The sequence below is a fragment of the Tenebrio molitor genome, chromosome 1 (assembly GCF_963966145.1).
Source record: "Tenebrio molitor chromosome 1, icTenMoli1.1, whole genome shotgun sequence".
Classification (NCBI taxonomy): domain Eukaryota; kingdom Metazoa; phylum Arthropoda; class Insecta; order Coleoptera; family Tenebrionidae; genus Tenebrio; species Tenebrio molitor.
The window spans coordinates 12,097,793-12,125,320 of NC_091046.1; the positions used below are offsets into that span (position 1 = coordinate 12,097,793).

The 27,528-nt window shown below is 33.2% G+C and overlaps 3 protein-coding genes and 1 long non-coding RNA gene across 6 annotated transcripts in view; 2 read left to right on the forward strand and 2 right to left on the reverse strand.

Annotated features, from left to right (window-relative positions):
* The window catches only part of Duox (dual oxidase), a 31,503-nt gene extending 20,387 nt beyond the window's left edge, over positions 1–11,116 (forward strand). For both annotated transcript variants that reach the window (XM_069043932.1, XM_069043937.1), the window contains exons 3-19: positions 2,231–2,580; positions 2,630–2,834; positions 2,886–3,280; positions 3,333–3,778; positions 3,832–4,033; positions 7,627–8,109; positions 8,161–8,445; positions 8,495–8,698; positions 8,753–8,898; positions 8,950–9,113; positions 9,166–9,540; positions 9,597–9,814; positions 9,871–10,096; positions 10,143–10,375; positions 10,425–10,580; positions 10,636–10,764; positions 10,820–11,116. In XM_069043932.1, coding sequence (XP_068900033.1) covers positions 2,231–2,580; positions 2,630–2,834; positions 2,886–3,280; positions 3,333–3,778; positions 3,832–4,033; positions 7,627–8,109; positions 8,161–8,445; positions 8,495–8,698; positions 8,753–8,898; positions 8,950–9,113; positions 9,166–9,540; positions 9,597–9,814; positions 9,871–10,096; positions 10,143–10,375; positions 10,425–10,580; positions 10,636–10,764; positions 10,820–10,948 — 4,346 coding nt within the window. In that variant the 3' untranslated portion in view covers positions 10,949–11,116. The remainder of the gene's footprint in view (positions 1–2,230; positions 2,581–2,629; positions 2,835–2,885; positions 3,281–3,332; positions 3,779–3,831; positions 4,034–7,626; positions 8,110–8,160; positions 8,446–8,494; positions 8,699–8,752; positions 8,899–8,949; positions 9,114–9,165; positions 9,541–9,596; positions 9,815–9,870; positions 10,097–10,142; positions 10,376–10,424; positions 10,581–10,635; positions 10,765–10,819) is intronic.
* On the reverse strand, positions 202–27,369 carry LOC138128056 (uncharacterized). The gene is made up of 3 exons (XR_011158512.1): positions 27,064–27,369; positions 530–642; positions 202–463 (listed from the first exon to the last, which is right to left on the reverse strand). It is a non-coding gene; the product is annotated as an uncharacterized lncRNA (long non-coding RNA).
* Positions 11,405–27,528, forward strand: part of mol (dual oxidase maturation factor 1 mol) — a 31,845-nt gene continuing 15,721 nt past the window's right edge. The window contains exons 1-2 of one of the 2 annotated variants that reach the window (XM_069044096.1): positions 11,405–11,612; positions 11,682–11,853. The gene's annotated coding sequence lies outside the window, so the exon portion shown is untranslated. Of the gene's footprint in view, positions 11,854–27,528 lie in introns of both variants that reach the window. The other variant, XM_069044077.1, reaches the window with a different exon arrangement.
* On the reverse strand, positions 14,581–17,534 carry LOC138127899 (uncharacterized). The gene is made up of 5 exons (XM_069044010.1): positions 16,376–17,534; positions 16,021–16,305; positions 15,761–15,968; positions 15,348–15,706; positions 14,581–15,287 (listed from the first exon to the last, which is right to left on the reverse strand). The coding sequence occupies exons 1-5, from the start codon at positions 16,487–16,489 to the stop codon at positions 14,799–14,801; spliced, it is 1,455 nt and encodes a 484-aa protein (XP_068900111.1). The 5' UTR covers positions 16,490–17,534; the 3' UTR covers positions 14,581–14,798.

The following is a 27,528-nucleotide window of genomic DNA, read 5'->3' on the forward strand; positions in this document are numbered from 1 at the left end:
AGCAATTTTGACCTAATTTTCAATCATTTGTATCTCGAAAACGAAAAAACTTTTATAAGAATTTTTTTTTGTCTATGACTTCTCAGCAATTACCGGTTTTTTTTTCCAAACTCATTTCAGAATCGCCCTGTACATTTTGAAATAATGTTTAAGTAATGTTAAAGGACATATAATCCATATTTCTATATATAAAATGTTTGCTACAAAAAAAGTTGTCTTAAAATTTTTAATATGTAAATGATTACTCTTACCTAATCTTCACAATTGAGTATTACAATTTTAAATAAGATAGAAAACTTGTTTCGCGCTACGAATACCTCCTAAAATTTAGTACTTAATACATAGTAGCTTTTCATGAATATTTTTCTGTCATGAATAAATCTCCTTAAAACACATAACCTTGATTTTGCTTTATTGGTAATTAATTGTTTATTTGATATTTTTTAGTATGATAGTCACATACCTAAAACCAAAATTTCGATTAAATATTTTAGAATCATTTTTATATTGTAAACATTTTTTAGCATACCTATTACTGCAAATGTTATGTTCAATATATTGTCAAAATATAAATAAATTTTGTAACCTTTGAAGTCCAAGGTAAATTTATAAAAGACATAATCCCAGTGGCCTTTACCAACCCTGAAACAGTATTACTCACTAATCTAGATCCATATATCTCATTTTTTATTTAATTTTTAAAAACCTCTCAGCGAGTCTAGTAAATAAAAATAAGGTGCCATTTTCTAATGCACTAAACATTGTTACTGTTTCGTCTGAATGTATTTATGAATAATTTTTTCGCCCTTGCTCTTTGACTGAATTACATCAGTTTTTATTTTATTGGATCAGGAAACCACTAATCAACAACTAAGTCGCCATGATAATGTATTTATAATAAAAATTAAGCAATTTATTAAAAAAAAGTCAATGATTGTGCAATATTTCTTACCAAATGTCGTCGACCGTTAATCGGTGTATTGTGATTGGCACATGCATTTGAAGAGAGTACAAAAAACTTGTACAGAGACAAAGTGTCTGGTGTTATTTAAAATGAAAGTTTGTCATTTTCAGGTCATATTAATTTTGGTTGGCCCACAAACAAGCGATACATACATAGACACAAAATGCCAATTTTATTTCAATTAGCTAAATTGTCTGACCAAGTTCTTCATTATGATTATTCATAAGTTGCCTTCGTGAAACAGCGTCCCAAATTTATGAACACTGGTTATATTGATTACACGTGAAAGCCAATATATTTCCAATAGATACATATCTATGACATTTTTATATTATTCAATAAAAATTTCTCTAAATGCCACATTTCGTTGCAAAAAATAACCTTGTCTCTTGAACTCCTGAAGGTTAATCTTCTTTGATTTCTAATTATTTCCAGTGTTAAAAATCTTCCAAATTTTCGAATTTATTGATACACTAACCAACGAAATATTTGGATAATTGCTTGAGGCATCCTTAGTTATTTTTCGTAGAAACTGATTTATCCTTGATAGCACTGTAACATATTCAATATATTACATTCTAATTTTTTTCACCGAAATTGGTCTTCATTATTTGTATCCAATAATCATTAATAACAATAATTAATTGTTGAATGTGGAGGACGAAAATGAAAGAAAACTCCGAACTGTTTGACTTACAAAAAATAGTTCATCACGTTTGAGATAGTAACCTTGAAATGGTGATTTATTTTATTTGGAAAGTAAATTTTAACCTGATGCTGAAAACGAGATCATATACTAGCTAATTGTGTATGTTGCAGGTGGACTTGTACCAATAAATTTATTGGTGCCAACTAATTTATACCCAATAAATTGCTAACATGCTATCTTTGATAAAAAAAAAAACTTATACTGGATACTAAGAATGATGTAATAATTTTATAAAGGTGTTCCATTAGCAGCAAATCCAGCAGCCGACATTAATTTCGGCTCCCGTTTTCTTGTAGCTTTAATTTATTTATTTTTCATCATCACTTTGCGACGATTTCCTAAGAAACGATTGTTCAAATTCTGACAATGGTTTATCTCGGTTTCTCAATACAAGTAGGAGAAGAAAGTGTTTACCTACAATTCATTGAATAGATATCTTGTCAAATTCGAGGAATAATTGCGATTAAATTGATATTTTCTAGATTTTGTCACAAACACCTTGCATGATTTATTCTCCTGTCATTGTTTACGTTTTGAAAAAAATATTTGTATTTCAGAGTCCCACCTCATCCGCCGCGCCCCCTCTGCCTACGCCGATGGCGTTTACATGTTGGCGGGTCAGAACCGCCCCAGCCCCCGGAAGCTGAGCCGATTGTTCATGCGAGGCTTGGACGGTCTGGGCTCCATGAACAATCGAACAGCTCTCTTGGCATTCTTCGGCCAGATGGTCACTTCGGAAGTGGTGATGGCCAGTGAGAGCGGATGTCCGATAGAAATGCATCACATAGAGATCGAAAGATGTGACGACGTCTACGACAAGGAGTGCAGAGGCGGCAAATACATTCCTTTCCACCGGGCGGGCTACGACAGGAAGACCGGCCAGAGCCCCAACAGCCCCAGAGAGCAGGTCTGACGAAAGCAATCTTGTTGGCGTCGTCGTGAACGTTGTCTTTCAGTTGAACCAAGTGTCGAGTTGGATTGATGGCAGCTTCATTTATAGTACCAGCGAGCCGTGGGTTAATACGATGCGATCGTTTCGCAATGGTACATTTTCAACAGACGCCACGGGCAAAATGCCGGTTCGAAATTCCATGAGAGTACCACTTTTCAATAACCCTGTTCCACATGTCATGAAAATGTTAAGTACCGAAAGATTATTCCGTAAGTACGGTGTCGGAGGAGAGATAAGGGGTCTCACTGTTGTTCTTGCAGTGTTGGGAGATCCTCGAACCAACCAAAACCCTGCTTTGCTCACCGTCAGCATTTTGTTTTTTCGCTGGCACAATGTTGTGGCTGAAAGAGTCCAAAAGGAGCATCCGGACTGGAGTGACGAAGACGTTTTCCAAAGAGCTCGAAGGATTGTTGTTGCCACTGTACAAAACATTGTAGCCTACGAGTACATACCGGCGTTTCTGGGCCAACCCTTGCCGGAATATACAGGGTACAAGCAAGACGTGCATCCTGGTATTACGCACGTGTTCCAGAGCGCAGCCTTCAGGTATGGACACTCTTTGATTCCTCCTGGTCTCTTCAGGAGGGACGGTGAATGTAATTTTGACGCATCTCCCATGGGACTGCGCTTATGCGCCACCTGGTGGGATTCTAATGTAAGACGCTTGAATAATATTGTTCTTGTGGTACAGTTATGATGTTTTAAAGGATGTGTTGTCTTCAAATTCGCTCGAGAAGCTTTTGTTGGGGATGACGTCTCAACTGGCTGAAAGAGAAGACTCAGTGTTGTGTTCAGATGTGAGGGACAAATTGTTTGGCCCTATGGAATTTTCTAGAAGGGATCTAGGCGCCTTGAATATCATGCGAGGCCGCGACAATGGCCTACCAGACTATAATACAGTCAGATCTTATTATAATTTGGCGAAAAGAAAAGAATGGGAAGAGATCAATCCCAAACTGTTCAAAGAAAAACCGGAATTGTTACAAGCGTTGGTGTCTGTCTATTCAGGTAACATCAATAATGTGGATGTTTACGTCGGAGGAATGTTGGAGAGTTACGGAGGTCCTGGCGAATTATTTACGACTGTGATTAAGGAACAATTTGTTCGCCTGCGGGATGCTGACAGATTCTGGTTTGAAAATGAAGCTAATGGGTAAGTGGTGTTGGAAAAAGAGATTGTATATAAAATTATTTGAAGATTTTTAGCATTTTTACCAAAGAGGAAATAGAAAGTCTTCGGAAAGTTACTCTTTGGGATGTTATAGTGAACAGTACAAGTATAGCGCCGCATCATATGCAGAAGAATGTGTTCTTTTGGATGAATGGCGATCCTTGTCCGCAGCCCATGCAGTTAAATGCATCGCTGATGGAACCGTGCAAGATTTTGAATGGATACGACTATTTCGAGGTAAACAAATCGATTAATAAATCAATAGATTGTGGGCTCAAATGTGTATATACTCATTTTAAAACTTCAATAAAAAAATCAATATAAAATTTTAAAGTGACCAAGGGGTCTTCTATTTATTTTGATAGAGTAATTCAGCGAGAGACTCACCGGACAACGTATCTAGTTAATTGAATTGATAATTTCACTTAAATCAATTCATTAAAATAATGAAAATCCATTCTATACTTGTGTATTCTTCTAAATGATTTTTAAATTTCATTTAGGTAAACCAGTATTCATACTATACAAAAAAAATAACCAAATTTAGTGCAAAATACAAATCTAGAGTACTCCAAATTAGTTAAACCTGTTCGACATTTAAATTTACTGAATTGTTAATAAAAAAATTTCGAGATTTATACACTGGATTGAGTATTCAAATGCTTATATTAACCTATAAATTTATTAGTAGAACATCTACTTTTCCTAATTATCCAAAAGTAGTAATAGAAATAAAAAATTAAAATTCTTACCATAAATTTAAATTCTTAAATAGTATTATTATTATTAGATTTGTAAAAACATTGCCATCTAATTTTTTCTCAGTGCATTTTCAGAATTTTATTAGCAAAAACACTAATTGCGGTTGATCTTGATTTTTTGTCAATAGAGAATATTCAACAAAATGTTTTATAATTGAATCTTTTCGAGGAAATAAAAATTACTCTTATAATTCCTGGCCTCAAGCTGACTCCAGTTATTTTTTAACACGCAACAGCTAATGATATATTTAGGTATATTCGTTCAAGACCTAGATTAATAATTTCAAGTTATCCAAATGTTTTTATATGTTTATTTTCTCAGATAAAATTAATTTACTTGATAACATTTTTGTCCTTAGTTGTTCTAATCTTGAATGCAACATATAACATAATAATAAATAAGAATACAATTCAAGTGTCACATGACCTTTTTTCGTTAATTAATTATTAATTGGCTGAAATAAGGTCCTAAGAAGATATCACAGCGATAACATAAAAAAGAAGAATCTATCACCTTATTTTGCTCAGTTTCTGGCGGTAACGACATTTATCAAATTTGACAATTAATCAATAAGTCAAAAATGCACAGTGTCCAAAAACCAAATTGGCGTATGTTTATGGATTTAAATGGTCCTCATTTATTTAATCATTGTACGAGCATTCTCTCATAAATATAAACTCGTGATTAGTAATCGATCATAATGACTCGTAAAACCGGAGCAGCACATTCTACTCGTCCTACGAATTCGTTTGGTAGATCTATTTCATCCGTAGATATTGATAAGAATCATATCAGCTGTTATATTAAAGCTGAAAATGTTTTGTGTTGAAACGTTATACATAGAAGTACAAAATAATCAAAAAGAAAACAAATCAGAGCAGGCGTTGCAAATTATCGGTCATGTCGTAGCATAATTCCAGGCAAATAAGCGTTCAATGATAATTTGTGATCTCAAACGCTAGTTTATAATAAATGATATCTCATGAATTTTAGGCGTTTTAGACGAATTTAGACTTATAATAGTGCATTTTATTATTATTATCTGATAATGGGGAAAATTTATAAAATAAACAAGAGCAACATTTTAGTGCTTATTCACAATGGACATAAGAAATACATAAGAGATACCTAAGAATAATTTGTAATTTTGGGCAATTGGAAAATAATTTATGTGTCCATATAACTCGCATATGATTCTTCATGCCTTTTTGTACACAACAATAATGTTCACTGAGGTGACTTCTCATAAGTTACGTAAAAATTAATAGTATATCCACTGCATGTATCATTTCTTATGCCTTATGTCAAGCTTATGTCCATTGTGAATAAGCACTTACATTCCTAATTTACCATCTTTATTGCCAAACGCGACGCTACTGGTAAGCAGATTTTTCGGTGAAATGTCAAACAAACGTCAGTTTTAAAGCAACGGTGTTGACGTTAACTTTGAAAAGAGTTTTCGATTTTGGCAAAATTTACTGACGTTTCCTGTAATTGTAAGCAACAATTATTATTATTATTATATATTCAATAGAGGTAACCTCCAATTATAGAATACATTCTGTCGATTAGTATATGTACTCAATTATCCCAGAATAAGTGGTAAATGAGTTTTACCAATTTACCATTATTAATTAATAATAGATTTTTTTTCCCTACCGGTTAGAAATGTAGGCTGTGGATACCTCATTTGAGGTGAGAAAATTCAACTTTCTCGCTAAGGTAAGAAAGTTAATCATGAAATGTTTATGGTAAAACTGTACCAAAATACAAATGTCAAAAGTGTCAAAAGTGAAATAAGTTATTGATAAATGAAAGCCAATTCAATAAAGCAAGTTGGTAGATCAATCATATAATCTGGAAAATAAACAGATAAGCTAGGTAGCTTATATCAAATTTTCGAACAAACGTCAAATCTTCAAATGCGATGACAAGTTAATTAAACAAATAACCCAGCCTACTATTCAATTCTCAAAATTTTCGTTTTAATCAGGAATATAACCATCTTTTTTTGACTTTTTTCAACGAAGTTGTGCCGGTAGAAAAAAAAAGTATTCAAACCTTGTTAAGAAAGTGCCCTTGCAGACCTTAGGCACTTACAAACCTCGCCTACGGCCCGGTTTATAATCTTTGCCTGCGGTCTGCAAGAAGGCACTTTCTTACCTTGGTTTGAAATATACTATTTCGAGAGGTAGGCAACCAATAAAACGACTGTGTATAGCAAGTATACATATGTGTAGGATTAAGCTAAGACAGACATTTCGATAAAACAAAAGATAAGGTAGCACTCTTGATTTGTTTTCTAGTTGAACATTCATTTTGTTATATTTAACAGAAAGAAAAAAATGAGGAAATCGACGTTCTGATTTGTACCATGTATACGAGAATACTCGTACATTAATTTAATTTCAAAAGCAGATCATTTCTGAATAAGTTGTAGCTACTTTCTCTATTAACAGTCATTAAAATTAATATTTAAATTATAATTTAATTATTAATTAGGTTATTAAAAATGACAAAAAAATTTAAAAGCACATATTAGATAATAATTATTATTCTTTTAAATTTTCTTGTCATTTTTAATAATAATAACCTATGAAATCTAAAATCCTTAAAAACATTAATATTGTCATATCGTAAATTGTCTGATGACGATAAATCAACTCTTGTCTAAAATTTGTGCTACTGCTACAGTGAATCGCGGTAATGAGAACTGTTAAATGAAAACATAACCAACCGGTTGATGGAATTAATAAATCTGCTTGCTGATTTATTGAAAGTTGATACATTAATAACACGCATTTGTGACCTTTATTGACACCAACAAATTTTAAACAAATTTTGTTTACAACAAATTTAAATTCACAAAAAAATTAAAAAGTATACCTAAGTAAAAGTATGACTTATGAGTTATGACTGTAGATGGACAGTTTAATTTTAACCTGGTCGAATAGTGTTTGGTACTTTCAAGTCTTCAGTTAACCTTTTAGAATTTAAGTGATTTAGATGATTTAAACGATTAAAACTGCGTAGCACACACGAAAATTCTATAATCGTCATCTTTTTAGGGCAACGAACTGGTTTACATCTATGCTTGCGTGTTTCTTGCTTTTGTCCCAATCCTCTGTGCCGGAGCTGGATATGGAGTTGTAAAGTTGCAAAATCGCCGTCGAAGACGCCTGAAGATTAAACAGGAAGAGTTGAGAAACTGCGTCGAGGGCAAACTCCCGGTCGACACCATGATCGTCCAAGAATGGCTTCACGCCAACCACAAACGCTTAGTCAAAGTGAAATTTGGTCCAGAAATTGCCATACACATAATGGGAAGGAAGGGAGAAAAACTACGCACAGTCAGCTTCAAAAACATCGAGTCCATCTTCGTCGAGGAATCCGTCGAGCTCACCAACCAGAAGAAACCCATGGTTCTGATCCGAGTTCCTCGCGACCACGATCTGGTAATCGAACTGGATTCTATCGGGTGTCGCAAGAAATTCCTAACAAAACTCGAACTGTTCCTGACGTCCAACAAGAAGAACCTGATCGTCACGCAGGTAGAGTTTTCTCTTTGAAGCAGTGGTCGAAGCAACTTTGGAAATTTGCAGGTGGTGCGCGAGATTATGCTGGCCAAAGCTGAGACCAGCGAGCGCAGACAGAAAAAACTGGAACACTTCTTCAGAGAGGCGTACGCTTTGACTTTCGGGCTTCGACCCGGAGAGCGTCGTCGAAGATCCGACGCGAGCGTAGACGGTGAAGTGGTAACTGTGATGAGGACATCTCTCACTAAGAGTGAATTTGCGAGTGCTCTAGGGATGAAACACGACGCAGTCTTCGTCAGGAAAATGTTCAACATCGTGGACAAGGACGGCGATGGGAGAATATCCTTTCAGGTAGGTCTTCTCGAGTTGCGAAGACGGAACCAAAACGAACCCATTTCAGGAATTTTTGGACACCGTAGTGTTGTTCTCGCGGGGAAAAACCGACGACAAGTTGCGCATCATTTTTGACATGTGCGACAACGACGGCAACGGTGTCATAGACAAAGAAGAACTATCCGAAATGTTGAGATCTCTGGTGGAGATAGCGAGAACGACGAGTTTGAGCGACGACCACGTGACAGAGTTGATAGATGGAATGTTTCAGGTTCGGGTTTAGCTCACCACCAATTTTCCTCAACCAAATATTAATTAATTGCAGGATGCAGGACTTCAACACAAACATTTCTTGACTTACAGCGATTTTAAAGAAATGATGAAAGAGTATAAAGGGGAATTTGTCGCAATTGGTTTGGATTGCAAAGGCGCGAAGCAGAACTTTTTAGACACTTCAACTAATGTCGCCAGGTAACAATAAATCCAATTTCTTTGTTCTAACTCTACATTTTTTGTATCTAGAATGACAAGCTTTCACATCGAGCCGACAATAGACTCAGAAAAAAACTACGTCGAGCTGAAGTGGAACTCCTTAACGACGTTTTTAGAAGAGAACCGCCAGAACATATTCTACTTGTTCATATTTTACGTCATCACCATCGCCCTGTTCGTTGAAAGATTTATTCGTAAGTTTTGAAACAAACAACAATAAGACTGTTAGAACGGCAACGATTTCAGATTACTCTTTTATGGCGGAACACACCGACTTACGTCACATCATGGGTGTTGGAATTGCAATAACAAGAGGCTCGGCAGCCTCTTTATCGTTTTGTTACAGCATTTTGTTGTTGACAATGTCCCGGAACCTTCTTACAAAACTGAAGGAATTTTCAATACAACAATACATTCCTTTGGATACGCACATTCAGTTTCATAAAATTGCAGCTTGCACAGCTTTGTTCTTTTCGCTGTTGCACACAGTAGGTCACATTGTTAATTTTTACCACGTGTCCACTCAACCCATTGAGAATTTAAAATGTCTAACGAACGAAGTCAGATTTCCTTCAGATTACAAGCCTGGGATTACATTTTGGTTGTTCCAAACGATAACAGGTAATCTGACACAATTTGAGTCATTTCAGAGGTAGACAATTTTTGTAACCTTTCAGGCCTGACTGGTGTCTTGCTGTTTGTCATTATGAGCATCATCATAGTCTTCGCCCATCCCACCATTAGAAAAAAAGCATATAATTTCTTCTGGGCGACTCACAATCTCTACATAATCTTGTACATCTTGTGCTTAATTCATGGTTTAGCCAGACTAACCGGAGCTCCAAGATTTTGGATATTTTTTATTGGACCTGGAACCATTTACATTCTGGACAAGGTCCTTGTTGCTCGAAACCTAAAACAAATCCGTCACATTAAATGTGCTCATTTTAGGTTGTAAGCCTGAGAACTAAATACATACCTTTGGACGTGATAGAAACCGAGCTGCTACCCTCCGACGTCATCAAGATTAAATTCTATAGACCTCCAAATTTGAAATATCTTTCGGGTCAGTGGGTCCGTCTAGCTTGCACAGCTTTCAAGAGTCACGAGTTTCATTCGTTCACTTTGACATCTGCACCACACGAAAATTTTTTGTCGTGCCATATTAAAGCTCAAGGTAATCGACAGACTCGATCATTTCCGGTGCTAATTCAGATTCGTAGGTCCTTGGACGTGGAAATTAAGAAATTACTTTGACCCCTCGAATTATAACCCGGAAGATCAACCGAAAATTCTTTTGGAAGGACCGTTCGGAGGTGGCAATCAAGACTGGTACAAGTTCGAAGTTGCGGTCATGGTCGGCGGCGGAATCGGAGTGACGCCGTACGCCTCGATTCTGAACGACTTAGTTTTCGGTACTTCGACCAACAGATATTCGGGGGTGGCGTGCAAGAAAGTACGAAACCGCAACCTGCGAGATTTGGTGTTATTTTGTTCGATTTCAGGTGTATTTCTTGTGGATATGTCCCTCGCACAAGCACTTCGAGTGGTTCATCGACGTGTTGCGCGACGTCGAGAAGAAAGATGTGACGAACGTCCTCGAGATCCACATCTTCATCACGCAATTTTTCCACAAGTTCGATTTGAGAACGACGATGTTGGTCAGTAGTGGTTGGCAATGAGTGAAACCTGGTTTTAATGGAGCTATCATTTTAGTACATTTGCGAGAACCATTTCCAAAGACTTTCGAAAACTTCCATTTTTACCGGACTGAAAGCTGTTAATCACTTCGGGAGACCGGACATGACCTCTTTCCTCAAATTTGTGCAAAAAAGACACAGTTACGTAAGTTTTTGCGTGCGTCAGTTTGAAACTTCGTTTTGCAATTTTGGAATTGTAGGTCAGCAAAATTGGAGTGTTCAGTTGCGGACCCAGACCCTTGACCAAGAGCGTGATGTCGGCGTGCGACGACGTCAACAAGGGGCGCAAGCTGCCGTACTTCATCCACCACTTCGAGAACTTCGGGTGAAGCCTGGCTCGGAGGTTTGGGCCGAGGGCCCTCACGGTGGTTGTGCGAATGTGATGATTAGTGCAATTTATCTTGTACATACTTATGTATATAACATTGCAGAGTTGTGTATGTTTAGCTCAATTCATTATTTATACTGCAATAGAATAAACCTATGAAACTGGAAAACGTGTTTCAATTTCCTCGAACGACACGCTGAACCAGTTGCCCGCTTTCGAGAAGAGCTATCGAAAACTGGTTTGACCATAATGCAAAAATAATTACAACACTAGCATCCGGGTGTTATCTTGCCCAACACCCACGCGTCTTGATGGCTGGAAATCGTGCGTCGTCCTCGTTCCATTGTGAAGAGCGCGTTTTGTCGGTAAAACCTAGTCTTGGCCACTTAAATGGTTTAAAATTTAACAACAAAACCGCCGACTTTCACCGAGATAAGTCGTCGGAGCTCGCGTGGTAATGTGATTTCACCAGGTCGACTGTCACCTGAACACGATGCAGAAGTAGTCATAGCGGGTGTCTGCATATACAAGGTCCATAAACTGTACTTGATCCATATTAACATTCTACAACTATGTAGGCACGTCTAAATCATGTGTGCAGCACCGAGCCATTCTTGGAAAATGTGAACTTGAACGGAGGTCAGAACTGTTGTCGGTGGTTGATGGTATTTAATTAATTTTAATTAGCGGCATTGTTTCTTAATTGACAATAGTTTTTTTTTTTTAATCAAAAGCTATGTGAAAAGTGAAAACTCTGGCTTAAGTGGGACGTTTTTTGTTAAGAAGTAAAGAAAGTAGGTGGACATGTAAATAATACCATCATCAAATAAAGAGTACAGTGACGTCACTTTTATGTGTTTCTCTTGAGAAAAATGAGGAAAGCTGGGTACTAGTCCGGGATTTAAGGTAAATATTTCGACGTGAAATTTTAACGGTTCTTTTGCTATTTTGCTGACACTGTAAACAAATTACTCACAACAAAACTATTTCGCTGCAATTTCACTAAATATTAATTTTTAATATACAACACCATTAAAGTTCAAATATTTGATCAAACATTTTTATTGAAAAGCTGACTAATAACCAGCGTCATTACACAAATAGGTTATGTTATTTAGTAGAGCTTCGTGTTCATCATCTCCCGTTTGAATTCTTCAAAACATTTAAATACCAAGGCAGCAAAAACATGTCTTAAAAGCACAGACAAGCTGCTCAGAGTATTTTTGTACGAGCTGACAATGAAGACATTACGGTTTTAATGAGAAGTCGAATCCATCAACATTTCAACGAAAGATATTAACACATCGATGTTTTACTTCTTTTGCGTTTGTACATAATTTTAAAATGAAAATTTGTCATTGTCAGTCAATTTAATATTGTTTTTATAAAGAACTATGTATCTACAAAAGTAACAGTCAGATTTTTTGCTTTTGTAATCTTAAAATGTTTCAATTAGGTTTGAAATATGCAAAATGAAACTGGATCAACAACTAACAAAAAGAAATCAGAATATAATTTGCTCGCATTTACTTTTTATCTAATTTGAAATGTTTCACGTTGTACCTACTCTTACTCCATATGTATTAAGAAGTTTTAAAAAAATCGAAAAGAAACTCGACCGATTTTTATGTAATTTAAGGAAACTATTACAGAAATGTCTTATGGATAAAAAATATTGAACTCATTAAGTTTAAAATAAAAAAATATGTAAATTTTAGTTTTGCTTGAAAAGAAAGTATCCAGTATTGTTTTATCTACAAATTTTCATTTGGAAAAAATATTGAAGTGAATGTGCTTTCTTGAAAAAAATTTGCAAAATTTTGAATGTAGGTCTTGAAATGAAGTTAATGTAACATTATAGCAATGACAGTAATTTAGAAAGAATTAGTACGTAGTGTGCAATTGTGGATAAGAAATTTAAAGAAGCGCTATAATGAGCGTAATTGCAAAAACAAATGTTAAAACATCTATCAAATAGAAACCATTTGCAGTAAACTCAAATTCTACTTTTTTGGTCATTTTGACAGAAATGTTGTGACATTCTTGCCTAATGACATAATTGCAAAATGTTGTGCTTAATAGATAAGTTAGAAGTTTTTAAGTCAAAAATGTGCACTGCTGTTGCAACAAAAAAAGTTGTCTTAAAATAATTATTTTATTATTTACTTATAATAAGCTATTGATATATTTTTTTGATATCTGTAGTACATATTACAATTCTTTGGATATAAGATTAAGGAGTTTTTTAAAATTATAAACAGATTTTCAAATCGACGATCGTTGTATATCTTTGTGGAAACATACTATATTATCTTACTCAATATTTAGCTGCAATAAACAATGATTGATTTGTTTTCGGTAATATAATGTATACTTTCGTCATTAGTCGGACAAAATTCTTCGAACGGATTATAAAATTGATTTGTTATTGCCGATTTAATTAATTTACATGTTGCGTAAAATGTGTAAAGTTACTGTTTACTACAGTTTAATACAGTCATATTTGCATCGCATTATTATTTTGATGTAAGAAATTCTCGAACTGCAGGGAGCCCACAACAGAAGCAACATTTTATATCTTACACTATGCTCAAACATTATGTTAGAATATATTATAACTAAATATTATATTAACATTTGGTATCTAAATTATATAAATATTTAACAATACTATAAGAAATAGTTATCGAAATGACATGACGAAATGACCCTTTACTCCAGACGTACATGCTAATTTTTATTTTTTAGAAAAAACATTCTTAAAATTTAAATGTAACTTTCTCAAAATTAGAGCATCAAAGTAGGCACACTTGCCGTTATCAAGGTTTAATTTTATATACAGGGTGTATCTAAAATGTGTGTTAATTTTAACACGTAGCAGAGCTCGTTAAATGAAACGTTTTTTCTATTTTAATTTTTTCGAAAAAGCGTTACAAATTGATTACATATTATTGTTAATAATAATAATTGATTTAAAATGTGGAAAAATTTGCCATCAAAATGTATACCTACCCGCCTATGGGTAAGGGCGAAAATTTTCTGTTGATAGAAACGTAGCATTGTCAAAAAAGTTACACTGTTATAGAAAAAATTCAATAATTAAATTCTGATGGTTACAAAATAAATAGAGACTAGTTAGTTAATCAAACAAAACGACTTGTTTAGTGTTGAATGAGGAGCAAAAAATCTTGGAAAACTTTTGCGAATTTTGCAAAATGTTATAGCGAAAAGTTTTATGAATTGTCGAGTTCTTCCACTGCTTAAAATTAACACACGTATTTCAGATACACCCTGTAGAGTTTACTTTACTTAGATTTTATGAATTTTTTAAGAATGGATAAATGGACAACGAAAATAAATGACAAAAAAATTAAGTACTGTAGATGCCATTTTTGCTTATTTGTCAAGCAAGTCAAAAACGTTATAATCAAAGTTCCTTATTAAGTAACACTTACAGCATTAAAACTTTAACAGTATTTTTACACCCTATGAAAGGAATATCATACTTGCGAGCCTAAGAATAGGTAGAAAATACCTACTTTCTTTTGAGGATATAGAAAAAATTTCTGTATTCAAATTTTAAAATTTTTCGTATTTTGATTTATGCGAAGTAGGGCCCGGATTTTAGGCAATTAAAAAGTCGGAAATAGGTGCCTAAAATAGTCCCTTAAACTACTGCAAATAGTCCCTTAAAAACTGAAAATAAGCCATACTAGGTCCTTAAAGTTGTGGTTAATTAAATTAAAAAATGTGTTTTTAAAGTTTTAAGTAGGTACACACAACAAGATATTTACTAATTATTTTTTATTAATTAATATACAATACTACAAGTTTGTTAGTTATTTACATTGTTACGTATTTACATTGCATACAAGATATTGCTCTAAATTTTCTACTTTAAAACATTGTCGGTTATCCACCAAAATGGACTTATATTTTGAAAAACTTCTTTCTACCTCGCAAGAGGTAATGGGCGCAAATTTGTAATAAATTTCTTCCATTTTGGTGTCATGTTCCGGCACATCTTCACCTCTAAAAATTCTTGCCAATTCTAGAAGAAATTTGTATCCAGGATTTTTTTCAGTAACATCTTCAAGTTTTTTTAATGCTACTGCTGCTACAGGGCCTGGAGATTTTTTTAGGGAGGTAAATACGTTTTCAACAATTTTGATTGAATCGGTTAAAGGTAACCCATTTTTTTCCAATTGAGTAATACTTTCGCAGATTATTTTAAAATTACTGCGAACATAAATTAATTGGTTTTTTATTCCGGGTTTCTTCATTATAGACTGTGCTTTTTGAATAGCAACAGCAGAACTTCCATCAAAGGACATGACAACCTGTGAGTAGTTAAAAACAGTTTAACAATCAATTAATTTGCTTATCTTTTATATACTTACTTCTTTAATGGAATCAAAGTGTTCGCTGTAAAACATAGCAGCCTGAAGCCATGTTCCCCATCGTGTTAAAATTGGCTGTGGAGGCAGTGGCATTTCTTTTAGTTTTTCTTTGTACATTTCAACTCTCAAAGGTGCCTTAACGAAAATTTTTTTCACGTTCGAAATTAAATTATCCACATCTTCATATTGATAGCGAATTTTTTCAGCCACTAGATTTAAAGCATGCGCTAAGCATGTGACATGCACAATTTTTGGATAAAACACCTTAAGGTGTCTACCAGATTTTATCATATATGGTGCTCCATCCGTTACAAACAAAAGAAACTTTTCAGCAACAACTCTGGTACTCCACAAGATTTCTACGCATAGAAATTTTAAATCAAAATAAATTTAAAAAAGTGAAAAACCCTTACCTAAAGATTGATTTACGAATCTAGCTATTGTCTCATGATTTGTTCTTTCTAATTGTTTAGACGCCAAAAGATAAGATTTTCCAGGTTCATCTTCTGAAAGTTTCCCAACCAGACAATTCGCCACATATCGCCCAAGTGCATCTGTTGTTTCGTCAACTGAAACCCATATGTTAAAAGGATCCAGCTCATTCCGAATGCGGTCAATAGTCTAAAAGTGAAAATAATTTTAAATTAAATATTAAAAGATAGTATGTTCATACATCTTTGTAGCATTTTGGTAAATAATTTTTCCGTAAAGTAGACTCATCCGGAATTTTTCTACCACAATATTTTGTCAGAAAATTCTGAAACGCAGGATTTTGTAGTTTGTGCCATGGTATATTGGCAGCTAAAAAGACGTTACAAAGTTCCATATTGAATGTACTATTTGCCGATTCCTCCAAGTTCTGTGTCAGCAACGTTTGCCGAAGCGGTGTCATAATGTTCTCTTTATGGATGGCCGTTTGCTCATGCTGTTGCAAGTGACATTTTTTTTCGCATATAAACTACAAAAAATAAAATTTTCAAATAAGTAAAAAATATAAAATGACATATTTTTAATTATGCTTAACTTACCAGTTTACCACAAGCTTTACAAAACATTTCTCGGGTTGATTTTATTTCATATAAATCTTTCTTGCTTGTCCACTGTAATATTTTTTCGCGTAAACTAATTTTTTGTTTCGGCATTATGTTCACTTTAAACAGGTTCACAAGAAACACGACCACTGCACGGAGATAAAGTAAACGAGAAATGACAAATTTGTAATGCTTATATTTACGTCTCCCACCAAATTTCAGAGGAGATGGTTAATTTTATATTTCTTAAATTTTTAGAAAATGACACCCTTAAGGTTTCTCTTATTGTTTCACTTCGGGATTTTAATTTTCGTTTTTATGGCAAGGACCATTTTATAAACGTTAAAGCTTCTAACAATACCTAAGTATCAGAAAACATTAGACCGCGTATACCTGCACCCCTTCGAACAGAGGCAAACAGATAAACTCTGTAATTTATGCCAGTCCAGTCTAATGGTTTGTGGTACTTAGGTATTGTCGGAGTATTTACCGCTGACATCATGGTCCCAACCGTAAAAGCGAAAAAGTAATTCCTGTATTGTACTGCACTTTGTACATTTCAGTAATTACATCTCCTTAAATTTTAAAATCATAAAGCATTGTAAATTTTATTGAGGTACCACTTTTACATTTTCAATACCGTAAACTTCCCAGAATTCGAAAATTGGGAAAAAACCGCAAAAATGAAATTGATTTTTGGTCATTTTAGGCATGTTCAGGCAGTTAAAAGGTAAAATAGGTATTTAAAGGGCATTTTAGGCCGAATAGGCAGAATCAAATATGGCTCTAATTACTCTAATTAAGCCAGAAATCATTTATAGACAAGTTTCATACATGTGCCTTAAAAAATAAAAATAGTCCATTTTGCCTAAAATCCGGGCCCTAATGCGAAGTATACCTACTGTTGTAATTTTTTTCTGTTTAATTTCTTGTTACATGTTAGCTAATTGTCGGCATTTAATAAAAATTGTGTCAAAAATGAAATCCTTGTGTTAAAGTCAATACTCTCTCATTCGTAACATAATGACCAGCATTAAGTAACTAGATCAATGCTATATTGTTATGCGCTTTTCAGCGATAATTTCTACAAATGGAATCAAAATGTAGGCAGTTTAGTATTCAACCTCGAATTTGACAAAGAATGTGAATAACCAAGTACCCACGCAACAATTTATTTCAATTTTGGTACATTCCAAAAATAAACTAAATTTTTCATCACTAACACAACCACATAAATGTCAAATATTTAAATGATTTTTACTCCTTTTTTTACAAGGATCCATTTCTGAATAAATTGTCTGTAAAATATATATATATATCACTTAATTATTTCCTTTATTTGCATTTGTCAGGACAACAATGATCATTGTTGTGATTGGTACTCGATGATTCAGCATTTAAATGCAATTTAAATTCTTTGTGAATTGAGAAACAAGGGAATCTAGACATAGTAGACCAGATTGAAATATAGTAAATATAAAAAAAAAACTCTTGTTAGTGATCAAAATCCTTGAGCAGAAGTCTCTAATTATTCAAGTAACAAGGCAAACATTGTTGACTTCCAGTTAAAACATTTCTTGAAGTAATTGAAATGTCTGACAAACGTCCATGAGAATACAAAATCGCTTAATTGACCCCGCAATAAATAATCTGGGAATGCTGGGGTCGCAATGTTCTGGGCAACGGTATGAGAAAAAGCACGGACGAAAAAAATAGAATAAATCAAAATAATAACATAATTGAATTACTCTTTCTCAATGTGTGTTAATTCGTTATTAACGAAGTCATGTAAAAGACATAAATAAAATATTATGTCAACGCAAACGAATAAATCATGTAATTATTCAATTTGAGCACTGACGCGAAACCATGTGGTTATTTTATTTTGTTGACATTATTCATCGGTTTATCTATAGTTTTACTTGAATGCACATGCATTATTCATGGTCGTTTCGTGAAGACTACGACCTTTCGTCATGTGTCACATGTCACAACAATTACCCTTGAGAACTAAGGCTTTTAGCCCAGTTTTGAAATTATGGTAGTTATTAATTTAAATTTTCTTGCTTGTATCAGTTCGCAACAACGCAACGACAACGATACATCTTATTACATGTACAATATGGATATTATATTATCTATTTAAGTAGATGGGAGATAAGGTTACAAGAATATTACGCAGATTAATTTACATATTAAAAAACAATTTCTAAACGTAATACAATATTGCTATTACCCACGTAATTATAGATACATGGACGATGTAAGAGCCGGAGACATTTGTTTCTATCTACGTATTTAGATAAAAATTCCACGTTTCGTAATGTTTTACGTTTGTTAAAAATTTTACAAACATTAACCTCCACTCTTGATCCAGTCTTAGATCAGACACTCAATCCTGCACAAAAAGCTTATTTATAGTCAATTATTATTGTAATCGTAGGAAACTCTAAAAACATTAACACTAATTGATGGTACGGAACTTTGCCGAAATATTTGCGCTGTGATAAAAGCAGATAGTTCAATTCTGAAATAAAAACACAAAAAACATACTAGTAGCGTAAAAGACACTAGAAATAAATGGGTCCGAACTTTTCGCTCAGACACCCGGTATACATTAGACATTATTGTAGTAATGCGTGTTCAAAACAATTTGTGATCAAGTCGCTTGGTATTTGCTTTTGTTTTCGTTAACGTATGGGGTAGCTTCATCAGCTGTCACCTGTCAAATATTTCGTGAAACAGGAAGAAAGAGTGGAATTGGACGATCATCAATTCGTCGTTTGTCACAACAAATGAAGGTATGATCGAAATGAGGTTATGCGTCTGAAGGATTTGTCAACTAAAAAGAAGACCTACGCTTGGAAAAGAGAGAAAAAACCACGGCCTGTTTGCCTGTTTGACTACAAATTTATTTACGGATTACAGATCATGGATCAGCTCACACAACATTACCAATTAAAAACAGTCTGTACTGACCTAATATTTCCTCTTAAGTTTTGAAATAAAAAAATAAATAAATTACAAAATTTCCCATAAGAGATTAGTTACTGCTCGAAAATGCGTAAGTGTACAACATAGCAACTGCATTATCAGTTTAATCGCACTTTTTTTTAAACTTATCTTAACGTAATGATTTATTATACACTTGACGAACAGTGATAAATTTGAGTTTAAATTTATCTAATGATTGCCAAACACCTGCGATATTTGCAACGATTATTTCAAAAACGCCTGTCTGTGTAATTAAAGCAGTAAATATAATGGAGATGTTATCCACATGTAAAGGTGATAGCATCCTGTTCATAGGGACAGATTACAGATTTACAATTCATGGCTAAAACCACAAGATTTGTTTGTTGTCTGTTATTGAATGGCCTTCGTTACTGGATATGTGAGGAAAATAATTATTGTATCCGATATTGAAACCATGAAACTGTAAAGAAGTATAATTTAAAACACTGTCAGCCATTAACTTTTGTTTTTAAATAAATGTGTATTGCAATAATGAGCAAATAAATTTTGTCTTGTCATGAACGAGAAATGTTTTTATAAAAAATTGATTTTTACACACTAAAAGCAATGTACCTAATGAACTTATCGAGGTCAAGTTTTACGAATATTTTGCTAGTTCGTGTGCACAGCCAGTGAAGAGGTGTACACATCTTTAAGAGTACATATTTGTTCACAAATTTTACTTTTATAAAAAAAAATAAAAATAAAAAACTTGATCTAGAAACCTAACCAGAAAACTGAATTCATTTCAAATGGCTTCAGGGATCATTCTTTTTACCTGACCAAGCTCCGCGTTTGAGTTAATCTACCTATTATTTAAATAAATGTTACTAAGAAAAATGCATTTAATTCCCAACGATTTTGCCATAACACTCTACAGTTTTAGAACTACGGTTAAGTTAACTAATCCAGAAGTATAAAGTAGATTCCAAAAGAGTTTAGTTTTATTTAAAAGTTAACCAATAATCTAACTTTTTAAATTATAACGGAAGACAGTCTTGCGTAAATGTATTAATTAAAATCCCATAGATCACAGACTACAAAAGTGAAACATCCATTTTATTATTCAATCAGTTTTAAATACTTTTCCGGAAACTGTTCGCATAAAGTAAAAATTACTGTTTTTATCGTGAGTAAATCTTTTTCAGAATTCTGTTAGTGTTAGTTGATAATGTGTGTTTTCCTTCACCCTTTCACCAAATTAATTATACGCATTTAATTTATTTTACCATTTTTGGTAATATTTTTAAATTTAATTTATCACGTATAAACAATACCTTGACTGACTTTATTGAAACTAACTCAATGCCATCCTTTTTAAATAATGATTGTCAATAAATGATAGATACATATAAAGCGACTCGTCTATTGTTAATTGGCCTATTTATATTACTTACACCAACCAGTGTTGCCCAATACGTCAAAACTTGTCTAAAACTGTAAATTGTCTAAAACTAATTAATTATAGCAATCTATAAACAATTAAAAATGAATTGTTGATATTTATAGCAATTTTTTCACTCAATATTAGATACCTCTTAATTTTACTGATACCCCATAAAATTTTACTAATAAAAACTCAATTTTTAATTTCTTTGTTAAGTATATAATTTATAATAAATATTCAAAAAATTTAATAAATAAATCACTACCATGCCATGTGTACCATATAACTTCGTGATATGTCTCACACGAAATGTATAAACTTGACCTTCATTTTATTTAAAAATACATTAGTACATATGTGTACACAAACAACATTTGTTCAGATGATTTCTCTCTCTAATACTGTCATGTAATGTAGATAAAGTTTACAATTTTTGTAAGAAAAATATTTAATGTTGATTTAATGTCGGCTTTTTTTAACGTAAATTGTTTTAAATTGAAAAATATTGTTATTATATTTTATTACATCAGTTAATATATTCATGCAACCATTTGGTCTTCACGCCTTTTAAATCCAATAGAAAAGATGTTCTTGGATGATGTTAATGTAGACATGATTTAATTAATTGATTAAAGATCAGAACTGCAGCAATTTAGATCAACCTTTTGAAAAAGTGAAGAATTTCTGGAAAGTGATTCAAGTCATGGTGGCAAATAGGCGGTGCAGCGCAAATGTGTAGCTATCTTTGTCCTACACATTAATTACCAATATGCGTTATCTTTCTCTTTTGCGACGTTACCATGACAACCACAAGTGCGACCGTCGCAAGTCAACTTGAAATCAGGCCTTTAGTTAAGAAGTTAATTCGTGCTGAAATGCTTTGCTTCTGTTAAAATTATTACGCTAAACATTTTTAATAAAATCTTAAAAGCATTAAAACATTTTTTTTAAATTTGTGTTTCTTAAATTCAAATGAATTTTCTTGTTTTAGATTATACAAACTCCGGATATTTGGTTTTTCGTATCCCACCTCCACCCGGCGGCACGGCAATTTTGCCGGAGTATATACACTATTACGGATAATACTATCAAGTAATAGTGCAGTGCTTATCAACATAATTACCGGCGTCTTGTCTCCACATTTAGACTTTTTTGTGTTTTATGTTCTGTGTCAATGTTAAGGAATTTCCTCACGATATGACATGAGTATAATAATATACCTTTTTGAATTTCAACCACCAATGTGTTCTCTAAATCCAAAATTTTCACATTTTTAAAAAGCGATTGCGGTACTATTCCCGTTGCTGAAATTATAAGTGGTAAAATAGAATTTTTTTCTAAACTCCAAAGATTTCTCATAGCAACGGAGAGTTCTAAATATTTATTAATTTTTGTGTTATATGTCTGTGTTATATTGTGTGAATTTGGAACAGCTATATTATACGAGTATTTTCTTGTACATACTCGTAGGTATATGAGAAAAAAGGGAACATTCTTTTATTAAACGACTTTAAGAAAATGAAAGTGTCCATGTCATTAAGTGAGATCATAAATTAATATTTTTTATTAATAATAAATGAAACAACACCCCGCTATTTGGTACAAAAATAAAATTGATTATGTGTTTAGTAAAACTTAAAAGCAATGTATAATATGCTGAAAACATTTGAAACTTAGTGGAAATATTATCAATAATCAGATTTAAGAAAAATTAAAAATCCCCTCTACTGATGCTCTTTGACGTTGAAGTCAATTTAACTAAATTCAAGTTGTTGATTAACAGTGAAATTTGTGTAAAACTGAGTCGATTAAACTCTTGGAAAATGTATTGCGAAATAATCACTCATTTCCTTAAATCACAAGTCCAGGATATTGTTTCTCATATTTGCTTTAGCAGGAAATGCATTCCTAAACAGGCACTACGAGTAACAGTTACAAGCTGATTGCTTTTCTCCAGCAAAATTGCACAATGCGTGCCGTACGATTAATAAATAATTTTGTAAACGCCGCTTATAACTCAAAAGTGAAAAGACTGATAATTGCGACCATTTCAGTTTGTTCCTTTGAATAAATAAAACATTACTTTACCTGGATGCAAAAATTCACGTCACATCTGCAAGATCTAGAACTTTCACCGAATTTACCAAAGCGTCTTATCTGTGCATATCATTACGTGTAAAATGCTTTCAAACTTGAATATTTTCGAAAATCACATAATAGGAAGTGGTCAGTGTTTCTTATCAGTTCACATTCCACTCTGATGGCCAGCAGTACCACATACTCACGTTGTATAATCCGAATTACTGTAATTGTATTTTTGAGATTACGAAGTCAGAATAAAATAAAATTTACGTAATTGTGTTAATATTTTTAATGAATTCAGCTGTGTACGTGTGAATTAAGTTTTTAATAACAATGTGGTTATTACACCAACCGTGGACCATAAGCAATACCGTAATTAGTAATTACGTGAAGTTGGAGGTTGTAGAAATCAAGTACTTGAAAAAGCAATTATATTAAGAACAATAATACCTAGGAGGTGATAGAGGACGTCGGATTATTTATGAAGATTTACGAGTTTTTCACAAAACATAACATTATTACCGCTTTCGTATTCGCGTTTCTTTCACCTAATTCAAAAAGGTTAAAAATAGGTGTCGACTTAATGTGCGCATCATTAATTAATGCTAAAATTCACACTTAACCTGTAATCTCACACAGAGTTTTCCAATTAAATTAATTAAACAATTATTCATAAATTCTACACCTACCATCTGTTTTTCTGATCAAATCCTACGACTCGCTTTCTTACTCACCGAACATACCGACCCGGATGACAAAGTCTCGACGTATTAATTCATCCATCTTTGTACTCGCAACGTACTTAACCGTATAATTCATTTATTACGAGCGGCTGAACATATTTCACAACATCTTTTGCTTAATTATTATAACAAGACTCGCTAATTTCCTGGTCAATGGCACAAAAGGAAGTGATATATAATCTCCGACGAAGTTGAGAAACGGTAAGACCCCGGGCTGATTGTTTAAATTTTCATTGTGGACGGAATCAAAAATGCCAAAATGATAGTATTATGTGTTTAGCTCGATACCAAAAGTGTAGGCATTGATAGCTAATGATATGTTATTTTGAGAGTTCTGTCCGTAATTGTGACCATATTTTACAACGGTGAAAGCTCGTCATAATAAGCACCCTCGGCAAATAACAAATATCCTTTCTGAATGAGCGATTTGTGCATAACGGGAAAAGAATTTTAATTTGCAAATACGGACACAATAAATGAATTACTTAATAATTATCGATAAATTACCTCTATTTACTTTTAAAAAATATTTTGCTGCAATCATATGTTTGCCCAAATAGAGAAACGACGATCGTTTAAAATTGTATAAGAACACAAAACACTTATTAACAATTATGTAATTACAAGAACATCCGAATTAACAGATGATTTACAGCAATAAAATACATACTGTCTACTTACATAAGACAGCAATTTGAGTCATAGGGCTTGCAAAATTTTTGGAAGATAAAAATTGAAACAACATGTTAAACACCATTTCCATTTGTTCTTTGTTATATTAGTGGAAATCACAGAGTACTAAGATCATTTTATTTAGTTATCGTAAAGTTTTCATAAATATGTATAGTTTGTCCAGCGAGATATAAAAGTCACTATACTTGGGCCAACCAACAGATATAGTAATAAAACCGCCCCCTAGTGCCCGCGTATTTTAAATAGCAGCTTCCAATTGGCTTATTTAAAACGTGCGCAGATTTTCGAAAGCCTGATGTACATCCACAAAAATTACTTGACGGCATCCGGCATCTCATTCGTTTTAACCTCACTTCGGGAGTTTGACCACGTGTTTATGTTTGTTTGTTTTCCTTGGCATTTTTCGATTTGTATTACAAAATAGTTTTTTTGAAGACTTATAAGAATGACAAATGGCAAAGAACCTGCTTCATTGTGGAATAGGCTTCGGCGTATATCGTTCTACGCAACTAGGCCACATCCCCCTTTTTTTATTACTATATCTGTTGGTTGGCCCAAGTATAGATTCTACGCACAGAAAGTATCACCGAGCGCGCGTAAAATTTGAAATACATAATATCCTTCAAGCCGTAACATTTTTTGCCCTGAAATTATGTATTCTAGTGCATTTTGTAGTGATGGCTAACAAGCCTACATTTTAAAATCCCCCAATCCTCTCGCTGGACGAAGTATATCCGTTTAGTTTTACAAATTATTCAAAAACACAATCTGATCATATTACTGACAAGATTGTTTTCTTTTTAATAATAATTGGTTGTACCCCTTGCAAAATATAATCAGGTTAAAATTTGTAGATTAGCTTTTCTTATATCAATTGAGTTTTTTGATATAATAATTAATTTTTTTCCGTTTTTTCCATTTCTTTTACTTCCTTTGTTGTTATTTTTCCATCAAATAATCTTTATGACTACATACGTTAAGTTTATTATTCTATGGATTTTTGTTTTGCGCTCTACTGGTCTATTAGATATAGTTTCTCTTTTTTCGGATTTTATTAGGTTGTTGCCTAGTTGCAACCTACATTGATTAACAGAAAAAGACCCACATGGTGTATAATATGATAACCTCCGTCCACATGTTTCACAAATGATTTTCCGAAAAGTAAACCAGCTATACAGCTAGAGTTTAATTTATTAATTTGAAATTTGTAAAGATACTATTTACCTAGATTTACAGGGTGACCAACGAATAGACGAAACAGGCGTGTTTCCTAACACTTAACCTCAATTTTTCGACAAATTAATTTGCGATATATAAAATAATTAGTAGCTATTTTCGTTTTCGTATCTTCAACCCGAATGTGAAGATGCACTTTACGCTAGGAATTTAATTTGACAAAACACAACCTGTCCTTGAATGTGTATGAAAACAAAGAAGATGCTCTCATTAGTTACCAAAAAAGGTATTTATTTAGGAAAATAGGTATCTAACGGGTGTTTTTTTTTTAATTTAGCATCGAAGTTGACTTTTTGCGTTATTTGTGGTTCATTCACAATCGACTCTTCAACGCCAATTTTGAGTATAAATTTAAATGGGTAAAATAGTTTGTTTCAACTTTTTTTTATCATTTTTTGTATTCACGCTTTATTTATTACTAAATAAACTTAAATGTTACTGTACAGTCACGATTTAGACTTATTTGAAAACAAAATATTAAACAATCGAACATCCATGAAATACAACTTCCTACACTTTATTCAGAAAAAGTTGTTGTCCTTTTCATTTAAACCGGAACCGGAAATACGATTAGAATAACACGCCCTAATCGAAATCACCAAGCATTCGTTAATACAAATTTGGTTCTAGGAACTTTTATTATTCCAAGGTAAAATAACAATCTGATCTCTTCCACCAGATATTCCTCAACTATCATGCTTCTAAATTTTAGATTTTTTACTAATTGTCCTGATACACTTATAAACTGTCCTGACATTGTTTATTGTCCTTAAAACAAAAATTAAAAAAAAATCATATGATTTACAATAATTGTACATTTTGGGCTTGTTCTTGTCGAAACATTTTAAATTATAATTGCACTCCTGGTTGCTTTCATTCAAACTATTTTTAAATTAAGATTTAAGCTAACGCAGGATAATCTCTGTTTCAATGAAAACTATTATCTAACCACATACTCGTAGTTGTTAGATAATACGAGAGAATAATTATCTGAGTGATATTTCATTCGCATGTAGCATCTTTAGAGGTACATAGTCTCATCTCAGTTGAACAGTGATCTTGTGTAATCAAAATGCAACTCTGACATTCTATGCTAAATCTCTTTTTTCAATAACTATTCTTATTCTAGACATTTTCATTCTTTCAGATTTTTTGTTATATGTACCTACCTACATATGTGTTTTTACATAGACATGTTCCATCTATTTTTATTAATAGAGTCTTTCGAGAAAGACAATATTAATGACGTTACCATTTAAAGGACAGAAATGTGGCAATCAGAGAAACAAAATTTAATTGAAAGTAAATCTAAAATTATGTATTTAAATTAAATCTGAAAATTTTTTTTTTTTGATAAAAAGCATACTTCACAAAGAAAATGTATGAAATCGAAAATTTGTATTAATTTAAAGATAAAGATAAAAATTTAGTAATATATACATAATACATATAAAAAATATGAAACTGATGTTTCGACAACAAATTTAATGAGTTAAGTAATTTTTTCATTACACTAAATAACAACAGACCTGAGAGATGGATGTTAAATCCAAAAATAACATTTTTTAACTACCAAATAAACACCAGGAAGTTGATGTTTGCACTATGTTTGTACTTTACTCTGTGATGAGCGTAGAAAAACTTGCTTTGGCATAACTCGCTAATGACCATTAATGTTTCATTGCCAAACAAACAAATAAACAACCCACACGTAAATACCACCTCACCGTACATGATTGTCGGAAAATCTGTACAGTCCCGGTCCCACCCTTGAATCCTTATCACGCCAACGTCACACCGCCTCTTGGAAGACAATGCTCCTCAAGGCAGCGCCGAATTTGACCCCCAACTGCGCTATCGTCATCCAGGCGGACCTGCCTCTGGGACATAATTATTGCAGACACGCCAACAAAAACAACATCAAAGGAAAATCCGAAATGTCATCTGTTGCACGAACGCGAGTGGTGCACGGCATGGTTGTCCCTTGAGTCACT